This window comes from Microcaecilia unicolor, chromosome 2 (assembly GCF_901765095.1).
Source record: "Microcaecilia unicolor chromosome 2, aMicUni1.1, whole genome shotgun sequence".
In the NCBI taxonomy this organism is placed as follows: domain Eukaryota; kingdom Metazoa; phylum Chordata; class Amphibia; order Gymnophiona; family Siphonopidae; genus Microcaecilia; species Microcaecilia unicolor.
Window position 1 is genome coordinate 544,750,972 of NC_044032.1, and position 22,328 is coordinate 544,773,299.

Here is a 22,328-nt window from a genome sequence, read left to right on the forward strand (position 1 = left end):
GTCATAACAGTGCAGAATTTATCTCTGAAAATGTTTCAAAACAGTGAAACCAAACAGTAGGAAGCCTTAGTGAGAACAGCCAGCAGGAAGGCAAATTTACAAATATAAAGCTCAAGTTTAAAAAAAAAATACAAAGGAAGATTAAATCTATGCAACAGCAGCGTCTATAATTATCTTCTGAACTGTGTTGTATATACTTGCATACAAGCACAAAATTTATGATCATTTTTGAGGTTTAAATTTAAGGGGGGGGGGGGGCAACCTATACATAAGTCTACCAGTATTTCTACCCCAACAGGAAATGTATCAATAGAGTTCCCGTGATGTATTTCTTAGTAGTAGTAGTATTTCTTGCTGGCAGAGGGCGGACTGCAGCAGCATGTCTGAGAACAGGCCTGTACTGAAAGGCCCCATACCTGCACAGAAACAGCAATGAACACTGGAAAACAGGTATAGAAGAAAGCAAACACATGAGAAAGGGAGGGGGGAGGGGGAGAGAGAAAATCTGCTGGCACTGATGCCTGTGGGAGTGGGAGACCTCAGGAGAGGAGATGCTTGATCCTGAGGGGAATAAGGAGGGGAAGGAGAGATGCTGGCCTGTCAACCAATATATGAGTTATCGGAAGCTAATAAAAGTTAGGGTACAAATAAAGCGAATGCTACATACTTGTAGAAGGTATTCTCCGAGGACAGCAGGCTGATTGTTCTCACTGATAGGTGACGTCCACGGCAGCCCCCTCCAATCGGAATCTTCACTAGCAAAGGCCTTTGCTAGCCCTCGCGCGCCAATGTGCACCGCGCATGCGCAGCCGTCTTCCCGCCCAAACCGGCTCGTCAGTCCCGTATGTAGCAAGACAAAGACAAGGGAAGACACAACTCCAAAGGGGAGGCGGGCGGGTTTGTGAGAACAATCAGCCTGCTGTCTTCGGAGAATACTTTCTACAAGTATGTAGCATTAGCTTTTCTCCGAGGACAAAGCAGGCTGCTTGTTCTCACTGATGGGGGTATCCCCCGCCCCCAGGCTCACTAAAACAACAAACATGGTCAATTGGGCCTCGCAACGGCGAGGACATAACTGAGATTGACCCTAACAACTTATCCAACTAACAGAGAGTGTAGCCTGGAACAGAATAAAACATGGGCCTAGGGGGGTGGAGTTGGATTCTAAACCCCGAACAGATTCTGAAGCACTGACTGCCCGAACCAACTGTCGCGTCGGGTATCCTGCTGCAGGCAGTAATGAGATGTGAATGTGTGGACAGATGACCACGTCGCAGCTTTGCAGATCTCTTCAATAGTGACTGACTTCAAGTGGGCCACTGACGCTGCCATGGCTCTAACATTGTGAGCCGTGACATGACCCTCAAGAGCCAGCCCAGCCTGGGCATAAGTGAAGGAAATGCAATCTGCTAGCCAATTGGATATGGTGCGTTTCTCCACAGCCACTCCCCTCCTGTTAGGATCAAAGAAACAAACATTTGGGCAGACTGTCTGTTGGGCTGGTGTCCGCTCCAGATAGAAGGCCACTGCTCTTTTGCAGTCCAATGTGTGCAGCTGACGTTCAGCAGGCAGGAATGAGGACGGGGGAAAATATTGGCAGACAATTGACGGTTCAGATGGAACTCTGACACTACCTTCGGCAAGAACTTAGGGTGAGTGCGGAGGACTACTCTATTGTGATGAAACTTGGTATAAGGAGCATGAGCTACCAGGGCCTGAAGCTCACTGACTCTACGAGCTGAAGTAACTGCCACCAAGAAAATGACCTTCCAGGTCAAGTACTTCAGATGGCAGGAGTTCAATGGCTCAAAAGGAGGTTTCATCAGCTGGGTGAGAACGACATTGAGATCCCATGACACTGTAGGAGGTTTGATGGGGGGCTTTGACAAAAGCAAACCTCTCATGAAGAGAACAACTACAGGCTGTCCTAAGATCGGCTTACCTTCCACATGGTAATGGTATGCACTAATCGCACTAAAATGAACCCTTACAGAGTTGGTCTTAAGACCAGACTCAGACAAGCGTAGAAGGTACTCAAGCAGGGTCTGTGTAGGACAAGAACGAGGATCTAGGGCCTTGCTGTCACACCAGACGGCAAACCTCCTCCATAAAAAGAAGTAGCTCCTCTTAGTGGAATCTTTTCTGGAAGCAAGCAAGACACGGGAGACACCCTCTGACAGACCCAAAGAGGCAAAGTCTACGCTCCCAACATCCAGGCCGTGAGAGCCAGAGACTGGAGGTTGGGATGCAGCAGCGCCTCTTCGTTCTGGGTGATGAGGGTCGGAAAACACTCCAATCTCCACGGTTCTTCGTAGGACAACTCCAGAAGAAGGGGGAACCAGATCTGACGCAGCCAAAATGGAGCAATCAGAATCATGGTGCCACGGTCTTGCTTGAGTTTCAACAAAGTCTTCCCCACCAGAGGTATGGGAGGATAAGCATACAGCAGGCCGTCCCTCCAATCCAGGAGGAAGGCATCCGATGCCAGTCTGCCGTGGGCCTGAAGTCTGGAACAAAACTGAGGGACCTTGTGGTTGGCTCGAGATGCAAAGAGATCTACCAAGGGGGTGCCCCACACCTGGAAGATCCGGCGCACTACTCTGGAGTTGAGCGACCACTCGTGAGGTTGCATAATCCTGCTCAACCTGTCGGCCAGACTGTTGTTTACGCCTGCCAGATATGTGGCTTGGAGCAACATGCCGTAACGGCGAGCCCACAGCCACATGCTGACGGCCTCCTGACACAGGGGGCGAGATCCAGTGCCCCCCTGCTTGTTGATGTAATACATGGCAACCTGGTTGTCTGTCTGAATTTGGATAATTTGGTGGGACAGCCGATCTCTGAAAGCCTTCAGAGCGTTCCAGACCGCTCACAACTCCAGGAGATTGATCTGTAGACCTTGTTCCTGGAGGGACCAGCTTCCCTGGGTGTGAAGCCCATCGACATGAGCTCCCCACCCCAGGAGAGACGCATCCGTAGTCAGCACTTTTTGTGGCTGAGGAATTTGAAAAGGACATCCCAAAGTCAAATTGGACCAAATCGTCCACCACTGCAGGGATTTGAGAAAACTCGTGGACAGGTGGATCACGTCCCCTAGATCCCCAGCAGCCTGAAACCACTGGGAAGCTAGGGTCCATTGAGCAGATCGCATGTGAAGATGGGCCATGGGCGTCAAATGAACTGTGGAGGCCATGTGGCCCAGCAATCTCAACATCTGCCGAGCTGTGATCTGCTGGGACGCTCGCACCCGAGAGACGAGGGACAACAAGTTGTTGGCTCTCGTCTCTGGGAGATAGGCACGAGCCATCCGAGAATCCAGCAGAGCTCCTATGAATTCGAGTCTCTGTACTGGGAGAAGGTGGGACTTTGGATAATTTATCACAAACCCCAGTAGCTCCAGGAGGCGAATAGTCATCTGCATGGACTGTAGAGCTCCTGCCTCGGATGGGTTCTTCACCAGCCAATCGTCGAGATAAAGGAACATGTGCACTCCCAGCCTGCAAAGCGCCGCTGCTACTACAGCCAGGCACTTCGTGAACACTCTGGGCGCAGAGGCGAGCCCAGTACTGGAAGTGAGGTGTGCCCAGCTGAAATCGCAGATACTGCCTGTGAGCTGGCAGTATCGGGATGTGCGTGTAGGCATCCTTCAAGTCCAGAGAGCATAGCCAATCGTTTTCCTGAATCATGGGAAGAAGGGTGCCCAGGGAAAGCATCCTGAACTTTTCCTTGACCAGATATTTGTTCAGGGCCCTTAGGTCTAGGATGGGACGCATCCTCCCTGTTTTCTTTTCCACAAGGAAGTACCTGGAATAGAATCCCAGCCCTTCTTGCCCGGATGGCACGGGCTCGACCGCATTGGCGCTGAGAAGGGCAGAGAATTCCTCTGCAAGTACCTGCTTGTGCTGGAAGCTGTAGGACTGAGCTCCCGGTGGGCAATTTGGAGGCTTCGAGGCCAAATTGAGGGTGTATCCTTGCCAGACTATTTGAAGAACCCAACGGTCGGAGGTTACAAGAGGCCTTTGGTGAAAAACTTTCAACCTCCCCCCAACCGGCAGATCGCCCGGCACGGACACGTTGATGTCGGCTATGCTCTGCTGGAGCCAGTCAAAAGCTCGTCCCCTGCTTTTGCTGGGGAGCTGTGGGGCCTTGCTGAGGCGCACGCTGCTGATGAGAGCGAGCGCGCTGGGGCTTAGCCTGGGCCGCAGGCTGGCGAGAGGGAGGATTGTACCTACGCTTACCAGAAGAGTAGGGAACAGCCCTCCTTCCCCCTTAAAAACGTCTACCTGAACAGGCTGCCGGCGGGGAGAACTTGTCGAAAGCGGTATCCCGCTGGTGGAGTTGTTCTACCACCTGTTCGACTTTTTCTCCAAAAATGTTGTCCGCTTGGCAAGGAGAGTCCGCAATCCGCTGCTGGATCCTATTCTCCAGGTCGGAGGCACGCAGCCATGAGAGTCTGCGCATCACCACACTTGAGCAGCGGCCCTGGACGCAACATCAAAGGTATCATATATCCCTCTGGCCAGGAATTTTCTGCACGCCTTCAGCTGCCTGACCACCTCCTGAAACGGCTTGGCTTGCTCAGGAGGGAGCTTGTCCACCAAGCCCGCCAACTGCCGCACATTGTTCCGCATATGGATGCTCGTGTAGAGCTGGTAAGGCTGGATTTTGGTCACGAGCATAGAGGAATGATAGGCCTTCCTCCCAAAGGAGTCTAAGGTTCTGGAGTCTTTGCCCGGGGGCGCCAAAGCATGCTCTCTAGAACTCTTAGCCTTCTTTAGAGCCAGATCCACCACACCAGAGTCGTGAGGCAACTGCGTGCGCATCAGCTGTGGGTCCCCATGGATCCGATACTGGGATTCGATCTTCTTGGAATGTGGGGATTAGTTAGAGGCTTGGTCCAGTTCGCCAGCAATGTCTTTTTTAGGACATGATGCATGGGTACTGTGGACGCTTCCTTAGGTGGAGAAGGATAGTCCAAGAGCTCAAACATCACAGCCCTGGGCTCATCCTCCACAACCGCCGGGAAGGGGATGGCCATAGACATCTCCCGGACAAAGGCTGCGAAAGACAGACTCTCGGGAGGAGAAAGCTGCCTTTCAGGAGAGGGAGTGGGATCAGAAGGAAGGCCATCAGACTCCTCATCAGAGAAATATCTGATGTCCTCCTCCTCCTCCCACGAGGCCTCACCATCGGTATCAGACACAAGTTCACGACTCTCGACTCCGTGGAAATACGGCCACGGTAGGAGCGTCGAGAGGTGGATTCCCTCGCCAGCACCGGCGAAGCTCCCTCCGCCGACGTCGTTGGGGAGTCCATCTGGGAGGCGGCCGTAGTACCGGGGACCTCACCTCGGGCAAGGGGCCCGCCGTCGCCTCACTCGACGGTACGGGGGGGCGCAAGCACTCCCGGTACCGGAGAAGGGTGCAACAGCTCTCCCAGAATCTCTGGAAGAACGGCCTGGAGACTCTCGTGCAGAGCGGCTGTGGACAAAGACTGGGAAGCCGATGCAGGTGTCGAGGTCACAGTCTGTTCCGGGCGTGGAGGCGGTTCCGGGCTGTCCAAGGGGGAGTGCATCGACACCTCCTGAACAGAGGGTGAGCGGTCCTCCCGGTGCCGATGCCTACTGGGTGCCGGCTGCCTCGGCGACCCAGAGCTCTCGGTACTGAGATGGGAAGGAGACCGGTGTCGATGCTTCTTTGACTTCTTCAAGCGAAGCATGTCACCGAAGCTTCCTGGTACCGACGAGGAGGACGAAGAATCCAACCGTCGCTTCCTCGGGGCCAAGGCCAAAGAAGGTCGATCTCAGGGGGGCTGTACTGCAGGAGCCCTAAGGGTAGTGGGAGACCCATCCGAAGGCTCACCGCCACCAGCAGGGGAATGGACAGCCCTCACCTGCACTCCAGACGAAGCACCACCGTCTGACGACATCAGCAACAGCGGAGGCCTCGGTACCACCGACGTCGACGCAGCCTTCGATGCCTCGGTACCGACGATGGAGGAGGTCGGATCCTCGATGCAGTCGATGCAGCCGATGCCGAGGTCAATGACTTCGATGCTGTCGACGCCGATGCGCTCGGTGCGTCCTGTACTGTTGTCGTCGAAGAGCCCGAGAACAACGCGTTCCACTGGGCCAATCTCGCTACCTGAGTCCGCTTTTTCAAAAGAGCGCAAAGACTACAGGTCTGCGGGCGGTGCCCAGCCCCGAGACACTGAAGATATGACGCGTGCCTATCAGTGAGCGAGATTACCTGGGCGCACTGGGTGCACTTCTTGAAGCTGCTGGAAGACTTCGATGACATGGGCGGAAAAATCACGCCGGCGAAATCAAAATTCGCGATGATGACGGAAGGCACCAAAAAGAAGGGAGAAAAAACCCGTACCGAGGCCAAAAAGGCCAGTCCCGAAAGCGAAAGGAAACTTACGCGGGGCAAAAGCTGGAAGCACGGGAAAGGGGTGAAGACCGTAAAGGTCCTTCTTTTTTTTTTTTTTTAGCGAAAATCGCGAAGACGCGCGAGGTCAACTTGAGGGGCACGAAACGGCGGCAAAACACGACCGTCCTGAGCGCAGACAAAAGAAGACAGATGAACACAAGCCGGTTCGGCCGGGAAGACGGCCGCGCATGCGCGGTGCGCATCGGCGCGCGAGGGCTAGCAAAGGCCTTTGCTAGTGAAGATTCCGATTGGAGGGGGCTGCCGTGGACGTCACCCATTAGTGAGAAGAAGCAGCCTGCTTGTCCTCGGAGAATACACAAGTATCTATGGCAGTTTTCTTCAGCATTCAGTTTCTTGCTCTTCTGCTTATTTCATGAGACTCGATCCTTGTTTGATTTATCTTCCTTCCTTCCTTCCTTCCTTTTGGTACTATGTCAGGCTTCCTCCCTCCCCCCCCCCCTTTTTTTTTCCTCTTCTTATTCTCCCTTCTCTACTCATTTAACCACTGCTCATCTTGCTTCTTGCTTAGTGCTGTTGGCATTCTGGCTGTAAATACAAGGGTGTAGGGATAGACCCTTGGTCTTCCCAAAACAACAAAACTTTATTATGTGAGAAAACAGTACAGTGATGTACCAAAAGGCTTGCTATGATGAACAGACTCAACACGGGTCCATGTTTCAGCAGAAATGCCTGCGTCAGGAGTTATAACATCTGGAGGATTTCACAAGCAAATTTCAATGCTTGCTATCAATACACTAACCTACACTAATATACCAGGACTCTGCACTCAGATTAAGGTCATCATGGAGGCAATTTAAGTTTGCTTGTAAAATCCTCCAGATGTTATGACTCCTGACACAGGCGTTTCAGCCAAAACACAGACCTGTGTCAAGTCTATTCATCATAGCATGCCTTTTGATTTCATACGGAATATTAAGCACACTTGCAAAGCTGGGCATCCCCTCACTCCCATGGGGCCTCAAAATGGTTGACAAGACTAGAAATTGTTTAAAAGACAAAAGATAAAATGGTGGTAAACAATGTTCTCTCTAATTCTGGCTGGCCCATGTGCACATGAAAAAGTGATAGAAGCAAATATGTGATTGACAGTTAATATTCAAAGAAAAACATGCAAAATCATAAATTTGGGGTGCACAAATCTGAGGAGCGTTATGACAGCCAGTCAGATTTTGAGAACACCTACAATGAAGGTACATGACATAGATTTGTGAAAAAACAGAAACTATGCATGCAAATCTTTCTAATTAATATTAATTGTGAATATCCCTAAAACCAAAGAACTGAATTGAGAATCCTTGCTCTTGATGGGCTCCCAAGGGGGTTAGACTCTGAAGCAATATCTCAAAATATTTCTTCATGGAAAGGGTGGTAAATGCACAAAATGGCTTTGAGGAAGAAATGGTGGAAAAAATTCAAGAAGGCATACGTTAAGCACAAAGAATTCCTAGTTATGAAGTGATGAGAATTCCGAACATCAACTAGAGAGTCTGACACAGCAGCAGGAATGGAGGTGGTGTTCTGTCCTCTGAAAGCCTTGCAATAGTTTATAATGTGATTCTAAAATGTGTGTAATGTCCCCTCCTAAGGGATACCAACTTGTAGTGGTGGAGGGGCTTCTGTGTTTCAATGACAGAGAGGGCTATGCTGAAGGGTTACCCATATCAGTCAGGCCTCTGAGGAGAAACCAAAGAGTGACCCAAACTGGGAGAGTGGTGATGGCGACCTGAAGTTCGTATGCCCAACAGCCCAGCTGCCCTCTGAAGTTTCATATTCTTTACGTAAATTTCCTCTCTGCAATTGCAGTTAGCTTAACTGAGAGGAAGGGGACAACCGGCGGTCAGCCGCCGATGGCCAGCATTTTGTCCCCTGATCAGCAAGTGTGGGACCGCTGCGCGACGAACTGCCCACAGATGAAAGGGTTGGCGAGTCCTTTGATTAGCGCTGGCGAAGGAGCGTCGACGCTCTTGGACCTGGAAAAAACAACTCCATCGCTCCCGAATTATTCAACCTCCATGTCCAAAGGAGTGGAGGAGTGAGTTAGATGCATATGCTGAAACGGAGGACGTTTACAGCAGAACCCGAATCGGCGGAACCACTCCTAAACACCTAAGAGAAATCAACTTGGAGTTTTTGCCTCCCATGGAGGTTACATTGAATACCATCTGGAAGGCACTTCGGGACCTAACGGTGGCAGTAAATAATTTTGTTTCAGATACAATTTTATTAGAGAGTTACATGGACAATTTAACTGAACCCTTTGAGAGTGAAAAATTGATATAACAAATGATTCTACACGAGCAAGAAGTGGTTATGATTTTGAAAATGATAATAGATCAGAAACTTTGAATAATAAAATGATTATTATTTTAGATGATTAATATCGAGATTATTGTTTTTCCCAGAGTTCCGGGTATGACTCCTAAAGTTTTCTCCAGAAATATTTCCTCAATTATTATTTTAAAAGGAGTGAAGCCCGTGAAAACTGGGATTACTTTAATCAGTGGGATTTGAATTAGAGACTTAAGTATATGTATTGTTAAATAACTTCTGGTTTTTAAAAGAGAAAGAATGTAATCAGATGTATTATTTCTAAATAATATTGGACAATAAGTATGTTTTCAATGAATTGATTTGACTATACACCGTATTGGCCTTGAAGAAGCCAATCAGATGATCAATGTGGAATAATGAATTAGACGAGTAACATCTGGGGATAATCAGGTTAATACCACGTTTGTTTTTCTGTTTACTGTTTAATTGATCTCCTTGTTTTGTTTCACTCTCCCTATTTAGTGGTCTAAGGAAGAGAATAGAATTACCTGACTGAAATAATTCCTATATATTACTTTTTCTGTATTTCCATCAAATTGTTTTATCGCTTGTAAAAATTTAAATGGTTATAAATAAAAAATTTTAAAAATAAAAAATTTTAAAAATAAAAAATAAAATGTGTGTAATGTTTTACTGTTATTCTCATTTCTAAGGACTTTCACGGCTGCAGTTTCCTCTGCAAAGATATGTGAGCAAGGCATTGTGTGTAATGTAGTTCATAGGCAATGCAACCACACTTGTCTGTCTGTATAAGAACGGTTACCACTGTTTGTGCGGCTGCCCAGACCTCTTTTCTCTCTCAGCCAAGCTTGGCTCCTGTGTCTACTTGCTATCATTTCCTGGTCAGTCTATCTCTGTCCTGAGAGGTCAGCCAGGTATGACCTTTCCCTCCAATCGAGAGCCGTCCTCTAGGACCACCCCTTTCTACCCGATGGCAGGCTCTGTCCCCACTGGTCTTTACCTGCTCCTCCCTGAGTCTGTGTGAGGCTTCTTGTCCTCTTTGTCCCTTCAGCCATGAGGGATTTCACCATCTTGCTAGAGACATGGGGCATGTACCATCTTGCCCCAGACAGCTCTGTCCTGCTGAAACTCCCTGCAACGAACTTGGTTTTTTACCTTGAAAATATCTCCTCCCTAATGAAATATCACAGATTCCAGTCACCCAGCTTTGAACCACTTCTATCTGCTCAACTATTTCTCACCTGCGATTAAGCTACCTTTCTTCAGATCTCACCTCCAACCACTGAAACAGCTCTCAGAACTATGGAGTCTCTGTGCCCTGGGGCAGCACTTCTGAACATCTGATTGTGAGTAAATTATCTGAGATTTATTCAATAAAAGAGACTTCATAAAAATAATAGAGACTCCAGGTGTGACTGGTGTGCCAAGGTTATACTCCAAGCTATCATAGATTTTGCAGTAACAAGTCTATGAGAGGCTTGAACAGGTGGGCAGACTAGATAGAACTTGAAGCTTATCTCACATTACATTATTTGTTTCTAAACTGCCAGACAGGATAGATTGCCTAAATCAGTGTTTCCAAAGTCCAGTCCTGGAGTACTTCTTGCCAGTCAGATTTTCATGATATCCACAATGAATATGCAACAATCTGTGGCAAAGATCAAATAAACATCTGCAGATAAATGCCGGGATTATAAAAATGGTTTGTGAGAAAATCCCAGTTGTTCAGTTCATTCTTAATATTCAGCCAACAAAAGTGCTCTCCTGGCTACCTTGTGCTTGTCTCCACAATTCTAAATTAAAAGCTTCCTCAGCTGTCTGCACTCCCCTTCTGCTGCCTCAAAGATCTCTCGCAACTGCATATGCTGCTTTCTACAGCATCTAACAAAGTAATTTTCTCAGACTTTCTGCAGAGGCCCCGGTATGCTGTCTATTGACATTCTGAGACCATGATGTACTATGGGTATACTGGATATAATGTAAACTATGATCCAATGACCACAGTGTTAAAGTATTAATGGGCATTTTGTGACCTTACTAGCTCCTACTTAAACATGATCTCAAAAGGAACAGAATACAATTTTTACTGAAAAATATACAGTATAATATTCCTCAAAGACAAACAAAAAAGCCTTTACAAATACACTGAGCCTCTTTAAATATTCTCAGTGTGAAGCAGAATACAAAATACGAACAATATATTTCAGTTACATTGAGATATGAGGAGCAATGCCAATTCCCTCAAGCAACCAAAATGTTATAATAATTAGGAAAAGTACAATCTGAAGTGGTTTAAAGCACTGTTAAAATGAAATGGTTGTGTTTCAAAGTTGCCTATCCTCTATGGTGTTAAAGGCAGGAGGAGTAAATATTCAGGACAGAGGTGATGTGATCAGGCTGGGGAGTGGTACATCAGCAGAATCAAGGAAAAAGAACAGCCTTGTTGGTGAATTTCACTGGTTTTCAGCTAGTATATAATTCAGATGTACAAAAACATGATAGCTGCATTTTATTATACTCAAGTCATCAAGAGCTAAAAGTTCCTACCTGTATATTTTAGGAATGTCAGATATTCTCTATTAGCTATGAGGTCCAATCAATTCAACTTAAACTATCAAAAGAATTCCTATGAGCTCTACAAACCCCATTCCCAGTTACCCAGTACTCTCTCTATATGCTGCAAAATCTCATAATGATTCACTGTATGAATTCTTCCTCATCATCATCCTCAGAGACTTTAGTATTCATTTGGAAATTCGCAGAACTTCATGTATTACTGATTTCTTGTAATTCATTCAAGGTTGTTGCTTATTTCATTATATGCATACCCCAACCCACATTGTGGGAATATATTGGATACCACACTCTCCATGCAAAAAGGAAACTATTTCCCATATATCTCCTTCCATGGTCAGATCATCATATGATAAAATTTCTTGTCTACCTAATCACATTCAATCCAATAGTTTATCTTCTTACCTTTCCTTTGTCTCTCCCTATTTACATAGTAACATAGTAAATGACGGCAGGTAAAGACCTGTAGTCCACCCAGTCTGCCCAACAAGATAAACGTATTATACATGGTATGCAATACTTTATATGTATACCCAAGTTTGATTTGTCCTTGCCATTTTCAGGGTACAGACTATAGAATTCTGCCCAGCACTGTTCTTGTACTAAAATTTCTGAAGTTAACTTCAAAGCCCCTTAAAATTTACACTCCAGTCCATCCATATCTATTCAGTCACGATTAGAGCGCAGACCATAGAAGTCTGCCCAGCAACGGTTTCGCTTCCCAATTACCGGCTTCACCACCTAATCTCCGCTAAGATTCCATGGATCCATTCCTTCTAAACAGGATTCCTTTGTGTTTATCCCATGCACATCTGAATTCCATTACCGTTTTCATCTCCACCACCTCCCATGGGAGGGCATTCCACATATCCATCACCCTCTCTGTGAAAAAATACTTCCTGACATTACTCCTGAGTCTGCCCCCCTTCAACCTCAATTCATGTCCTCTAGTTCTACCGCCTTCTCGTCTTCAAAAAAGATTTGTTTGCGGATCAACGCCTTTCAAATATTTTAATATCTGTATAATGTCACCCCTGTTTCTCCTTTCCTCCAAGGTATACATGTTCAAGTCAGAAAGTCTCTCCTTGTATGGTTTGCAATGCAAATCCCATACTATTTTTGTAGCTTTTCTTTGCACCGCTTCCAGTCTTTTTACATCTTTAGCAAGATACGGCCTCCAAAACTGAACACAATAACCAAGTGATCTGTTTTTTTCTTTTACCACACAGCTGTACACAATTGCTCCTCCTCCAGAGGCATACAGTATGTGTCTCCAGATGCTATGGAACGAAATTGATTGGATTAAGTCACTGGCACAGAAGGTTCAAAGCAAAGTTCTAGCTCAAGCTTGAGGATCTGGAGTAAAGATGGTGTTCTGAGCAGAAGTGTGGACGCGACGCTCCATAGGCTGTCGAGTACTCTGGTGTGAGGGCTCCGTTTACTGTCCGAGAGATGGGGAAGCGGAAGGGGAAAACTGCGGCACCTACCTCCATGGTTCCGCATTCAACTCCATCCACCCGCCAGACAACTCTGGACAGCTTTGGCGTTGTTTCCTTAGGTCACCAGAATCCCGCTTCGATCAGCCCCGCTCTTTCGGGAGCAGAGCGCAGCATAGTGGGAGTTTCATTAAGCCCTCCCTCATTTACAGCACCCCAGCAACCCGGTGCCGAATTTTCCCCACTGGGGCCACGGAGAATGGAGGAGAATGTTCCTACCACCGTGGAAGGAGGACCCAGGGGAACTTCAATCCCAGGAAGTGAAACATCGGAACAGGGGCAGAGTCAACCCCGTTCTTCTACTCCTGGGAGTTTGACACCGTGGAATACTGGAGAGATTAGAAGACCTGCTATAGTCACACTGGAGACCCTATAGGACGCGGTACAGGGAGTGAGTACTACATTGTTGCAGATGAATACTTTATTGAAAGGTGACATTTTGGAGTTAAAACAAGGACATCAGGATTTGTCTGTTAAACTTCAAGAGCAAACTGAGAAAAATGTTAAGTTTGAAGGGGAACTGAAAAAACTACAAAATATTACCTCAGAACTAATTAGAGAAAGAGAGATTCAAGAAAGGAAAACTGAATATTTGGAAAACAATGGTCATAGGAACAATTTGAGGATTTTAAATTTTCCAAAATGCCCATCGTTACCCGCAGTTGATATGCTTAAGAAGTACTTCAGAGAAATACTGGAGATCCCAGTAGAGGGCCTTCCGCCCATAACGAGGACCCAGTATTTATCAGGAATAAAGGGCTCCAAAGGTCTAACTCAAGATAATCCTAATCTTAATTTAACAGAATTTCTGAAAAACTCTCTTGAGCTCATTACTGAAAGAACAACGTTAATAGTTACATATGCTCTAGAACCAGATAAAAACAACATATTTCGACTTTATTTTCGTCACCTGAATGATCTTTTTCTAGGGGGTAAGGTTCAGATTTTTCCGGCCATTGCAAGAAATACACAAAAAAAGAGAAAATAATTTCTGTTATATAAATCTAGGATTTTGAATCTAGGTGGTTTTTTTGTGTTAAAATTTCCTTGCAGATGTTGTATATCTTTAGAATCTATTATGTATTTTATACCCCAAAAAATTTATTGAATTTAAAGAAAAAGAGAGAAGACCCTTGGAAATGCTCTCATAGGTAATATGCTGTAAAGTCGGCTGCCGGTTTCTGTTGTCCTTATCTGTTCTGTAGTTTTATTTTATTTTTCCTTTTTGAAAACCCTAGTATCTTGACTCAGATTTTGATATTGAGGGCAAAATTAATAATATATTTCCATAATATATTTACTAGATGTAAAATATGTTATTTAATATATTTCTTTATTGTTTATCTGGATTTCCAAGGCATTTATGTTTTATTTATGTAAATGTAAAATTAATAAACATTGAAAGTAAAAAAAAAAAACTAAGCAAAATTCTAATAAAAACACCTTAATACACCAGATTCATCAGATTATATGTAACCAAATTGACTGGATTAAGTCACTAGGCCAGAAGGTTCAAAGCACAGTTCTAATAAAAGCACCTTTAAAACAATTCCAGCATAAAAATATGAAATCACTCGCACAGAAGGTTCAAGAGTTTTAAGCCCTTGATCATTTAAAGCTTCTTAAGAAACTCAGTGAATGTTAACACAGTGGTCTTGTAATTAGTTGGTTTAGGGAGGTTCTTAGTTAAGTGAAGTTACTTTGTCTTAAAGAATGCTATTCGATCAAATACCTGGAGTCCTTTGTGTGGTGTCCCTCAGGGGTCGCCTCGTTCCCCTTTATTATTTAATTTATGTCAGATTTAGCAAATGTCTCTCTACCAGCTCACACATTTCTTTGCCGATGATATTTTTGTTTTGCTTCCTGTTTATTCTGATCAAAACTGCACTTTTCAGATTATTGAGCAATGCATACCTAGGATTAAGGCATGGGCTGATGATTTTCTTCTCAAATTGAATGGGGACAATACAAATATACTCTGGTTTAGTAACATCCTGACTGATATTCCTGAAATAGTTACTCTCTCTCTGATGATACAAACTTTAAGGTGGTTCAAGCTGCTCCGAGTATTAGAAGTCAAACTTTTATGAAAAAGATTTTGCTTTGGTTGTTCAGGTGAAGGTTTTTTATCTTCAATTATTGCAATTCTATTTATTTTGAACTGCAGCAGAAACTGACACCTGAAACGGCGGTAACACTGATTTTTCGATGCACTAGATATGACCATTTGTCTGTTTTGATGAAGTCCTGTCACTGGTTTCCTATATGCGCCAGAATACTGTTGAAAATGTTTTGTTCATAAAGTAATGTATGGTTTAGTTCCTTTTTTTTTTTTTTTTTTTTTTTTAAATCTTTGCAACAATTTTTTCATTTACAACAACAGAAAATGTTTGATATTCAAGAGATTGGTGTGTGTTGTTTTTCCCTTCCCCTTTTGGGGTGAAATATAGTAAGCACTGGAAGTCATCTTTCACTGTTGGATCGGCTTCTGTTTGGAATACTCTGCCAATAGATCTTAGGCTGAAAAGTTCTTATTATTCTTTTAGGAAAAAAGTGAAGATGTATATCTCAGAAATTTTATGCAATGTAGACTGTTCATGCTGGTTTTTTTTTCTTTTTAAGATGTTGACTGTACATCTCTGTTATTATTTATTCTGGAAACCGTCTAGGACCATTTGTTGGAGTAAGCAGTATATAAACTGAAGACAAGATAATGTAAGGGTCATTTTACTAAACTGTGGTAAGCACTAGCATGTGGTTACTGTAGCTTAAAACGGTTTACTGCCAGATGCGCCAAGGCATCTACAGTAAAATCCCACTATGCATGTGCAAACCATGGTCTAAAAAAATTTCTGAATTTTTCTCAGAAGCGGCATTGTAAGAGTGCCTACAGTGTGTCTGGAGGCCATGTCTAGGGGGCGGGCGGGGGTAAAGAACAGGTGTGACAGTGTGACTCAGCTAGCGCATTCACAACGGGATTAGCACATGAGCACTTACCACCTATAAATTGGGTGGTGGCAAGGAGTCGAATGCTAATTTTGTTAATGGCCACATGGTAACTAGCTTATGGCCATTAAATGGAAAACTGGACATTTTCCCGCTGCGGTAAAAATGGCCTTAATAAGCAGGAAAGACCCGCGTAAAGTTGCGCTAGGGCCACTTTTTATTGCAGAATAGTAAAAGGGCCTCTAATTGGGATAACAAATTTGTAATGAACTTGGAGATACAGTAGTTTACCATAAATTATGGTAACCTTGCACTTCATTTGCAGGGTAAAATAGGCTTCACACGGCGAAGTGGGAGCTGGTAAATGCTCTAAATGTGCACAAAGCCCTATCAGGAACAATTTTTAAATTGTAAGAAAATATGATGTGCATTTTAGATTTGGAGAGTTTTGCTCCATTTTGTGAGCACTATTTTGTGTCAATGAGTACTAAAACCAAAACTCAATAAAATGACAAAGAAAAACAAGAAAAAAAAGAAACCAAAAAAATCTTTCCCTTGCACACTCCTATGGGGGATAGCACTCAAATGAATTTCCGCAGCATTCTACAGCACAAAATGACATCAAGTTACTGAAATCTCTGAGTTATGAAAACAAGGCGAGATGTAGCACTCACTAAAAATTCAGTGTGTTAGTTACTTAACTACTGCTATAGTGAATGCATTCATTGCCACATCTTACAAAGAAGCATTTTAAGGATATGCCTATGAAAGCATTGATTACTCATTTCCCTGTATGACATGCAATATTTAAGGTATTTTAGAAAGGGAACCTCATGGTGTTAAATCCATCTGTGCTAATTGTGAATAATCTTTATATGCAGTAAAGAACTTTATGGTGTGTCAACTGCAGACAATGTGTTAAGTACATTCCCAACAGTTACTACACAGCCTGTGCACATACTGCATGTTAATATTTGCTATTAAAGCATGTTAAGTGCATTTTAGGAAAAAAAAACAGCCTCTTACTGAACTGAAGCTTTATTGTCTGAACATTCAAGATTATGAGGGCTAGTGACCTGATGTTAGGGTGTTAACAGAACTTCCCAATTCTGCATGATGAAGGGTATGGAAGACTGATAGACAACTGCTACAGGGGCAGGAACCAAATTTGGCTAGGCCAATAAGAAGCTATAAGTAATACAGCTCCCTGATTCCTTACGAATTTTAGAAGAGTACCTGCTACAAAAGGAACTGGAGAACACAAAAAGAGAAGGTTTCGCTCCAATCTAGGAAGGAGGCATCTGAGGCTATTTTGCCATGTGTACTTATAAAAAAAATAAAAAAAAACACACAAAGGAGATAGTCAAAAGAGATGCAAACAGATCCGCCAGGTGTGTCCCCCAATAACAATATCTTGTCTGCAGCCCTTTTACTCGAGTACCATTAATGTGGCTAAGACTCAGCTCAGTTTGTACTCTAACGCATTGCCCTTTCCTGACAGATTCATCCCAACACTGAGACAACCCAGTTCCACATCCTAATAGTCTCCCAACCCAACAGATATGTTTTTGCTCCAATCTGCTTGTTCACAGAGGACATAGCCATCTGATGGGCTGAATTAGGATTTTGTTGGACAACAAATTTCTGAAAACCTATAGGGTATTGCAGAGTATCCTTGAACTCTAGGAAGTTTATCTGAAGAAGTCTTTCCTGTGTAGACTAAAGGTCACAAATGAAAGGAAATGTGGAAAGGGAGGCGGGTCATAGAAGTCACATGATTTCTTAATTCATGCTATTATCCATTATTGTACTGCTTACGCGACAGGATGCCACAGATTCAAATGGGAGAGAAAAATACTGAAAATAAATATGCTATTGAAGAAACTGCTATAATGTATTTCAAGTAGATGTGCTCTCTAAAGGGATGTAATTTCACCTCTGAAATTCTACTCTTAAATGCTTTGGCTGTTGGCAGTCTCATGTTTTTTTTTTTCAATACGAGAGCTCTACCTCAATATTGACTGCCTACACAAGCTTTACTTCAGCCTTATACACCACAGACAGCTATATTACTATAACAGTTTCCATCTGTACTCCCCGTTACATATACAGATACGAGTGAATTTATTTTAGGAAAGAGGAACATCTTTACATTTTAGTTTCCCAACGCAATTTGAACAGGCAATTTGAGTTGAAGAATTTCTTCCAAATTCTTCAACTCAACCCAGAAGTTGGAAGGAGTTTCCCCAGGCCAAATTCGACTGTTTCAGCCACTAGGACAGAGTTGCTGAGCTGCTGGGAGAATCAGATTATTTCTTGCAAGCTCCAAATGGCTTGAATTCACAGGCAGCATAGGTTCTCTTGGCGCGTATCATATTTAGACGTGCTAACAGTTGAATGTATGCTATAAAGCCCAACTGCCTCAACATATTCTATGATGAAGTCTGTCAATTCCTTTATTTCTTCCACAACATACACCAAGGTAGCAAATGTCTCTAGTGGAAGAAAGCTTTTACCTAATTCATGTCTAGCAGAGCTTCTGGAAAACCTAATTGAGATAATAGGCTCCAGTGGGATTATACTAATTTATGACAAATCTCCAATGACTCGAATACCTGCACTCTAAACCAACTAATCAACATTCACTATGAAAGGCAGAGCCATGTCTGTTCAATCTGCATTCATGAAAGCTGGATAGGGTATTTTCAGCTTTTTAAAAATATTTTTACAGTATATAATTAAAATTAAGGACTATGGGCCTAATATTTAAAGGCTTTTATACTCTTAACTTTGTGTTATACTCATACATTTGCCTCTTTAAAAATTTACTAGGTCTGAATCCATAGACCATTACTCAAAATTTCACTAAACTCCTAAATTTAGGGGCATAAAATATGGATAATAACAGGGACAGATTTAGGGCAGGCAAAAAAGATGAGTTTAGCATTGATTTTCAGCACTAAACTCAAATTAGGCTTATACATCCAGGCAAATGAATGGCAGTCCTAAATTTATAAGCCTAACTCTTAAGGGCGCTTTTACTAAGCCAAATAGGCATTATGTGCGCCCAACGCATGTCAGTTCGGAACTACCACCCGGCTACCGCGTGTCCCGGGCAGTAATTTCATTTTTTATGTGCGTCCACTATGCGTGCCAGAAAATATATTTTATTTTCTGGTGCGCGGCGCTAACCGGGCAGAAATCGGCATTGTATGCATGCTGATGATTACCGCCTGGTTAACACATGAGACATTACCACTAAGTGAATGGGTGGCGGTAATGTCTCAGGCCCAAAATGGACGTGCGCCAATTTTCATTTTGCCACATGTCCATTTTCAGAAAAAAAGGCCTTTTTTGCAGGTGCGCTGAAAAATGGACGAGCGCATGTCCAATACACGCTTCTACACTAGTGCAGACCACTTTTCAGCGCACCTTAGTAAAAGGGCCCCTTAAGCTCCAAAATTAATATAACTTTTCAGCTAAAAATATATGCTCATAAATCTGACTGAAAATAAGGCACAAATTTTTGATCACTACTTATAAATTTAGGAGCTTAAATTTCTTTGAATATGAAGCCTTTTATATTTTTGAGGTACCTATTATCAAAAACATGCAGAACATTCAGCAGGAATGCTGGTAAATTACTAGAAAAGAATATCCTTGTCTCTAACAACTACTACTACTACTACTTCTTAGCATTTCTATAGCGCTGCCAGGGTAACGCAGCGCTGTACAAGTTTAAACATGGGAAGGACAGTCCCTGCTCAAGAGAGCTTACAATCTAAAGGTAACAAACTATGTAGTCAGTGTAGGTATCAGGAATGGGAAGGTGGTTAGGCGCCAAAAGCAAGGGAGAAGAGATGGGCTTTGAGTAAGGACTTGAAGATGGGCAGGGAGGGCAGGTTGAAAACAAAATACACAATATGACTGAATAAGTCAGTTTTCACAAAAAGAACTCTTCCAACCATTCCTTCATACTCCACAAGTGTATTTATTAAGTCAAAACTCAGAAAACAAAATGCAAAAAACAGATTACTATTTCATCATAAGGTAAACTTACCCATAAGCAATTCCTGCAATTGTACACTTCTTAAATTGCATGACATTGCATGTCAGAGTGCCTGTTTTGTCAGAAAATATATACTTGACCTAAAGAAGCAATATTAAAGTTTACATTAACAGTGTACAGAGAAATTGCATGCATACTAATAACAGCACTGTGGTTGAAATACATAGATGCAAAAGCAGATTCCATTAGATATCGCAATTTCCTAAAAGCGTGAAACTTTGAATGCCATCACTTATTTGATAAGAGGAATATGAAAGTGTAAACCACTGAGTAAAGTTTGGGAACGTCAAAAGTATGATGAGAATTGCAAGTTCTTACCAAATAACATTTGAGAAAAATTGAAATATGTGAGCCTCTCTGGGAAAAGGCGGCTAAAGTAGCAGATCTAAAATGTTGACAATGGCCAATTTTTTATGTCATGGACTCATAAGCATGTTATATATTTTAACTTCTATTACTTTTTCACAAAGATGGTGTTTGACCATTACAAATTGTTTGCTTCAACAGAATTCATTAAAAACCTCATTTTTTTTGTAGAGATGGTCACATGTTTATTTTATCAGCAGATACACATCTACTTTCTTAGAAATTACTCAAGAAAACAAACAGGGTAGTTTTCAAAGCCAATTCCACAGAAGTGGACATTTATCAAATTGTATAACCCAATAACAGCTCTTAAGACAAATCTGGCCGAACGTCATACTGGGTTTAAACAAAGTGGTACCTCACTTTTTGACATTTCAATGGGGGTTTACAGATTTGCGATGCTGTGTTCTTGATACGATACGACAGAGTAAGCAGGATGAGGCCGAGGAAAAGTCTACTACAACATGAGCAACAATGGCTTTGTGTCTTTTTTTTTTCCCAACTAACCAGTTAATCCTTTGCAGAAAACTGATTTGATAGAATAATGCTTTTGGCTGGTTGCCAGCATTGTCTGTGTTATTTTGTTGAAAGCTGATAGGGTAGCACCAATATTTATAACTGGATGTCAACAGTTTGATCTTCTCTTGAATGCTGATAAGTCAGCCCTGAAGTCTGACTAGCTGTCAACAGTGCCTATCTTTGTGGTAAAAGCTAATAGGTCAATACAAATATTTTTGATTGGCTGCCAGCACCGTTTGTCTTTGAGTTGAAAGCAGATAGGAAAACTTGGGACTCAATAAGTAACTTCATTGTCTTTTTTTTTTAATTATTCTACTTATTTAACAAAGTCTCTGTTAGGGTTTTATGTAAATGGTGTTTGAGACTCTAGTGTTTTAGGTTGCATTTTAGAGCTTGGCATAACATCAGTTTGGAGCACAGATACCAGACTAAGTGCGGTGTGAATCATCAAGGAGGTGTAAGACAACATTGCTTTAGAAATACAGATACATAAAGTTAACTAGAACAGAGTTGCTCCTAGTCCTGAAAGAGACCCTGCTGATGGAAGGAAAACTTCACTGGTGAATCTTACCTGCTGGAAATTGCATTCATACTTGGGAAAAGGTAAACGAGGTTGAATAGGTAATTTGTCTTTTTTGTTAAATTACTTATTTAGCAAAGTCAATTTAAGTCTCTGTTAGGGTTTTATATAAATAGTGTTTGAGAGTCTAGTTTAGTATTTTAGGTTGCATTTTAAAGCTTATCATAACATCAATTTAGAGCACAGATAACAATTAAGGGAAGCCTCAAAGTAGAGAAGGTGAGAGCATTCCCAAGAGAAGGAATCAGAGCTCAAAATCCCCCAAATTGCTGGATGAATGACCACAAAGACATGAAAGGTAGCGGTGGTTGGCAATCCTTTTCTGAGGAGTACAGAAGCATCCACCTGCAGGCCAGACATGATGTCCTGGGAGGACTGCTCTCTGCCAGGTGCCAAAATTCAAGATGTTACAGACAGCTTGCCGAGACTCATCAAGCCTGACTATTATCCAATGCTACTAAACCATGATAGCACACATAATACTGCTAGATACCACTCTGAACATATCAAAAGTGACTTTGTGTATCTGGGAGAGAGGGTGAAGAAGACAGGTGCACAGGTGGTGTTCTTGTCAATCCTCTCTGTTGAGGGTAAAGGCCAAGGCAGAGGAGCTCACATCCTGGAGATGAATATGTAGCTGTGCAGATAGTGTTGTCAAGAGCATTTTGGCCTCCAGGACCATGGAATGCTTTTCCAAGGGCTGCTGAGCAGAGATGGTGTCCATCTATCAAAGAAGGGAAAAAGTGTTTTTCAGCAGCAGACTGGCTAACCCACTGAAGAGGGCTTTAAACTAGAATCAATAGGGCAAGGTCCTCAGGTAAATGAAGCACTAAATACACAGAGACATGGTTCACAGAGATCCATGACTAGGATATAGTTATACTGAGCTATAATCTGTTCAGGAAAGATAAGGTAGGAAGAAAAGGAGGTGAAGTGGCATTATATGTTAAAGATAATATTTAAGCAAGGGTAAGGAAGAGGCACTGTGGGTCAGTCTGGAAAGAGGAAATTGCAAATGTATTTACATTGGTGTG

General features: G+C 43.2%; 1 protein-coding gene across 1 annotated transcript in view; it reads right to left on the reverse strand.

Moving 5' to 3' along the window:
• Positions 1-22,328, reverse strand: part of ATP8A1 (ATPase phospholipid transporting 8A1) — a 649,985-nt gene that overhangs the window by 345,816 nt on the left and 281,841 nt on the right. The window contains 1 exon segment of the mRNA XM_030191344.1: positions 19,821-19,909. Within this exon segment, the coding sequence (XP_030047204.1) occupies positions 19,821-19,909 (89 nt within the window).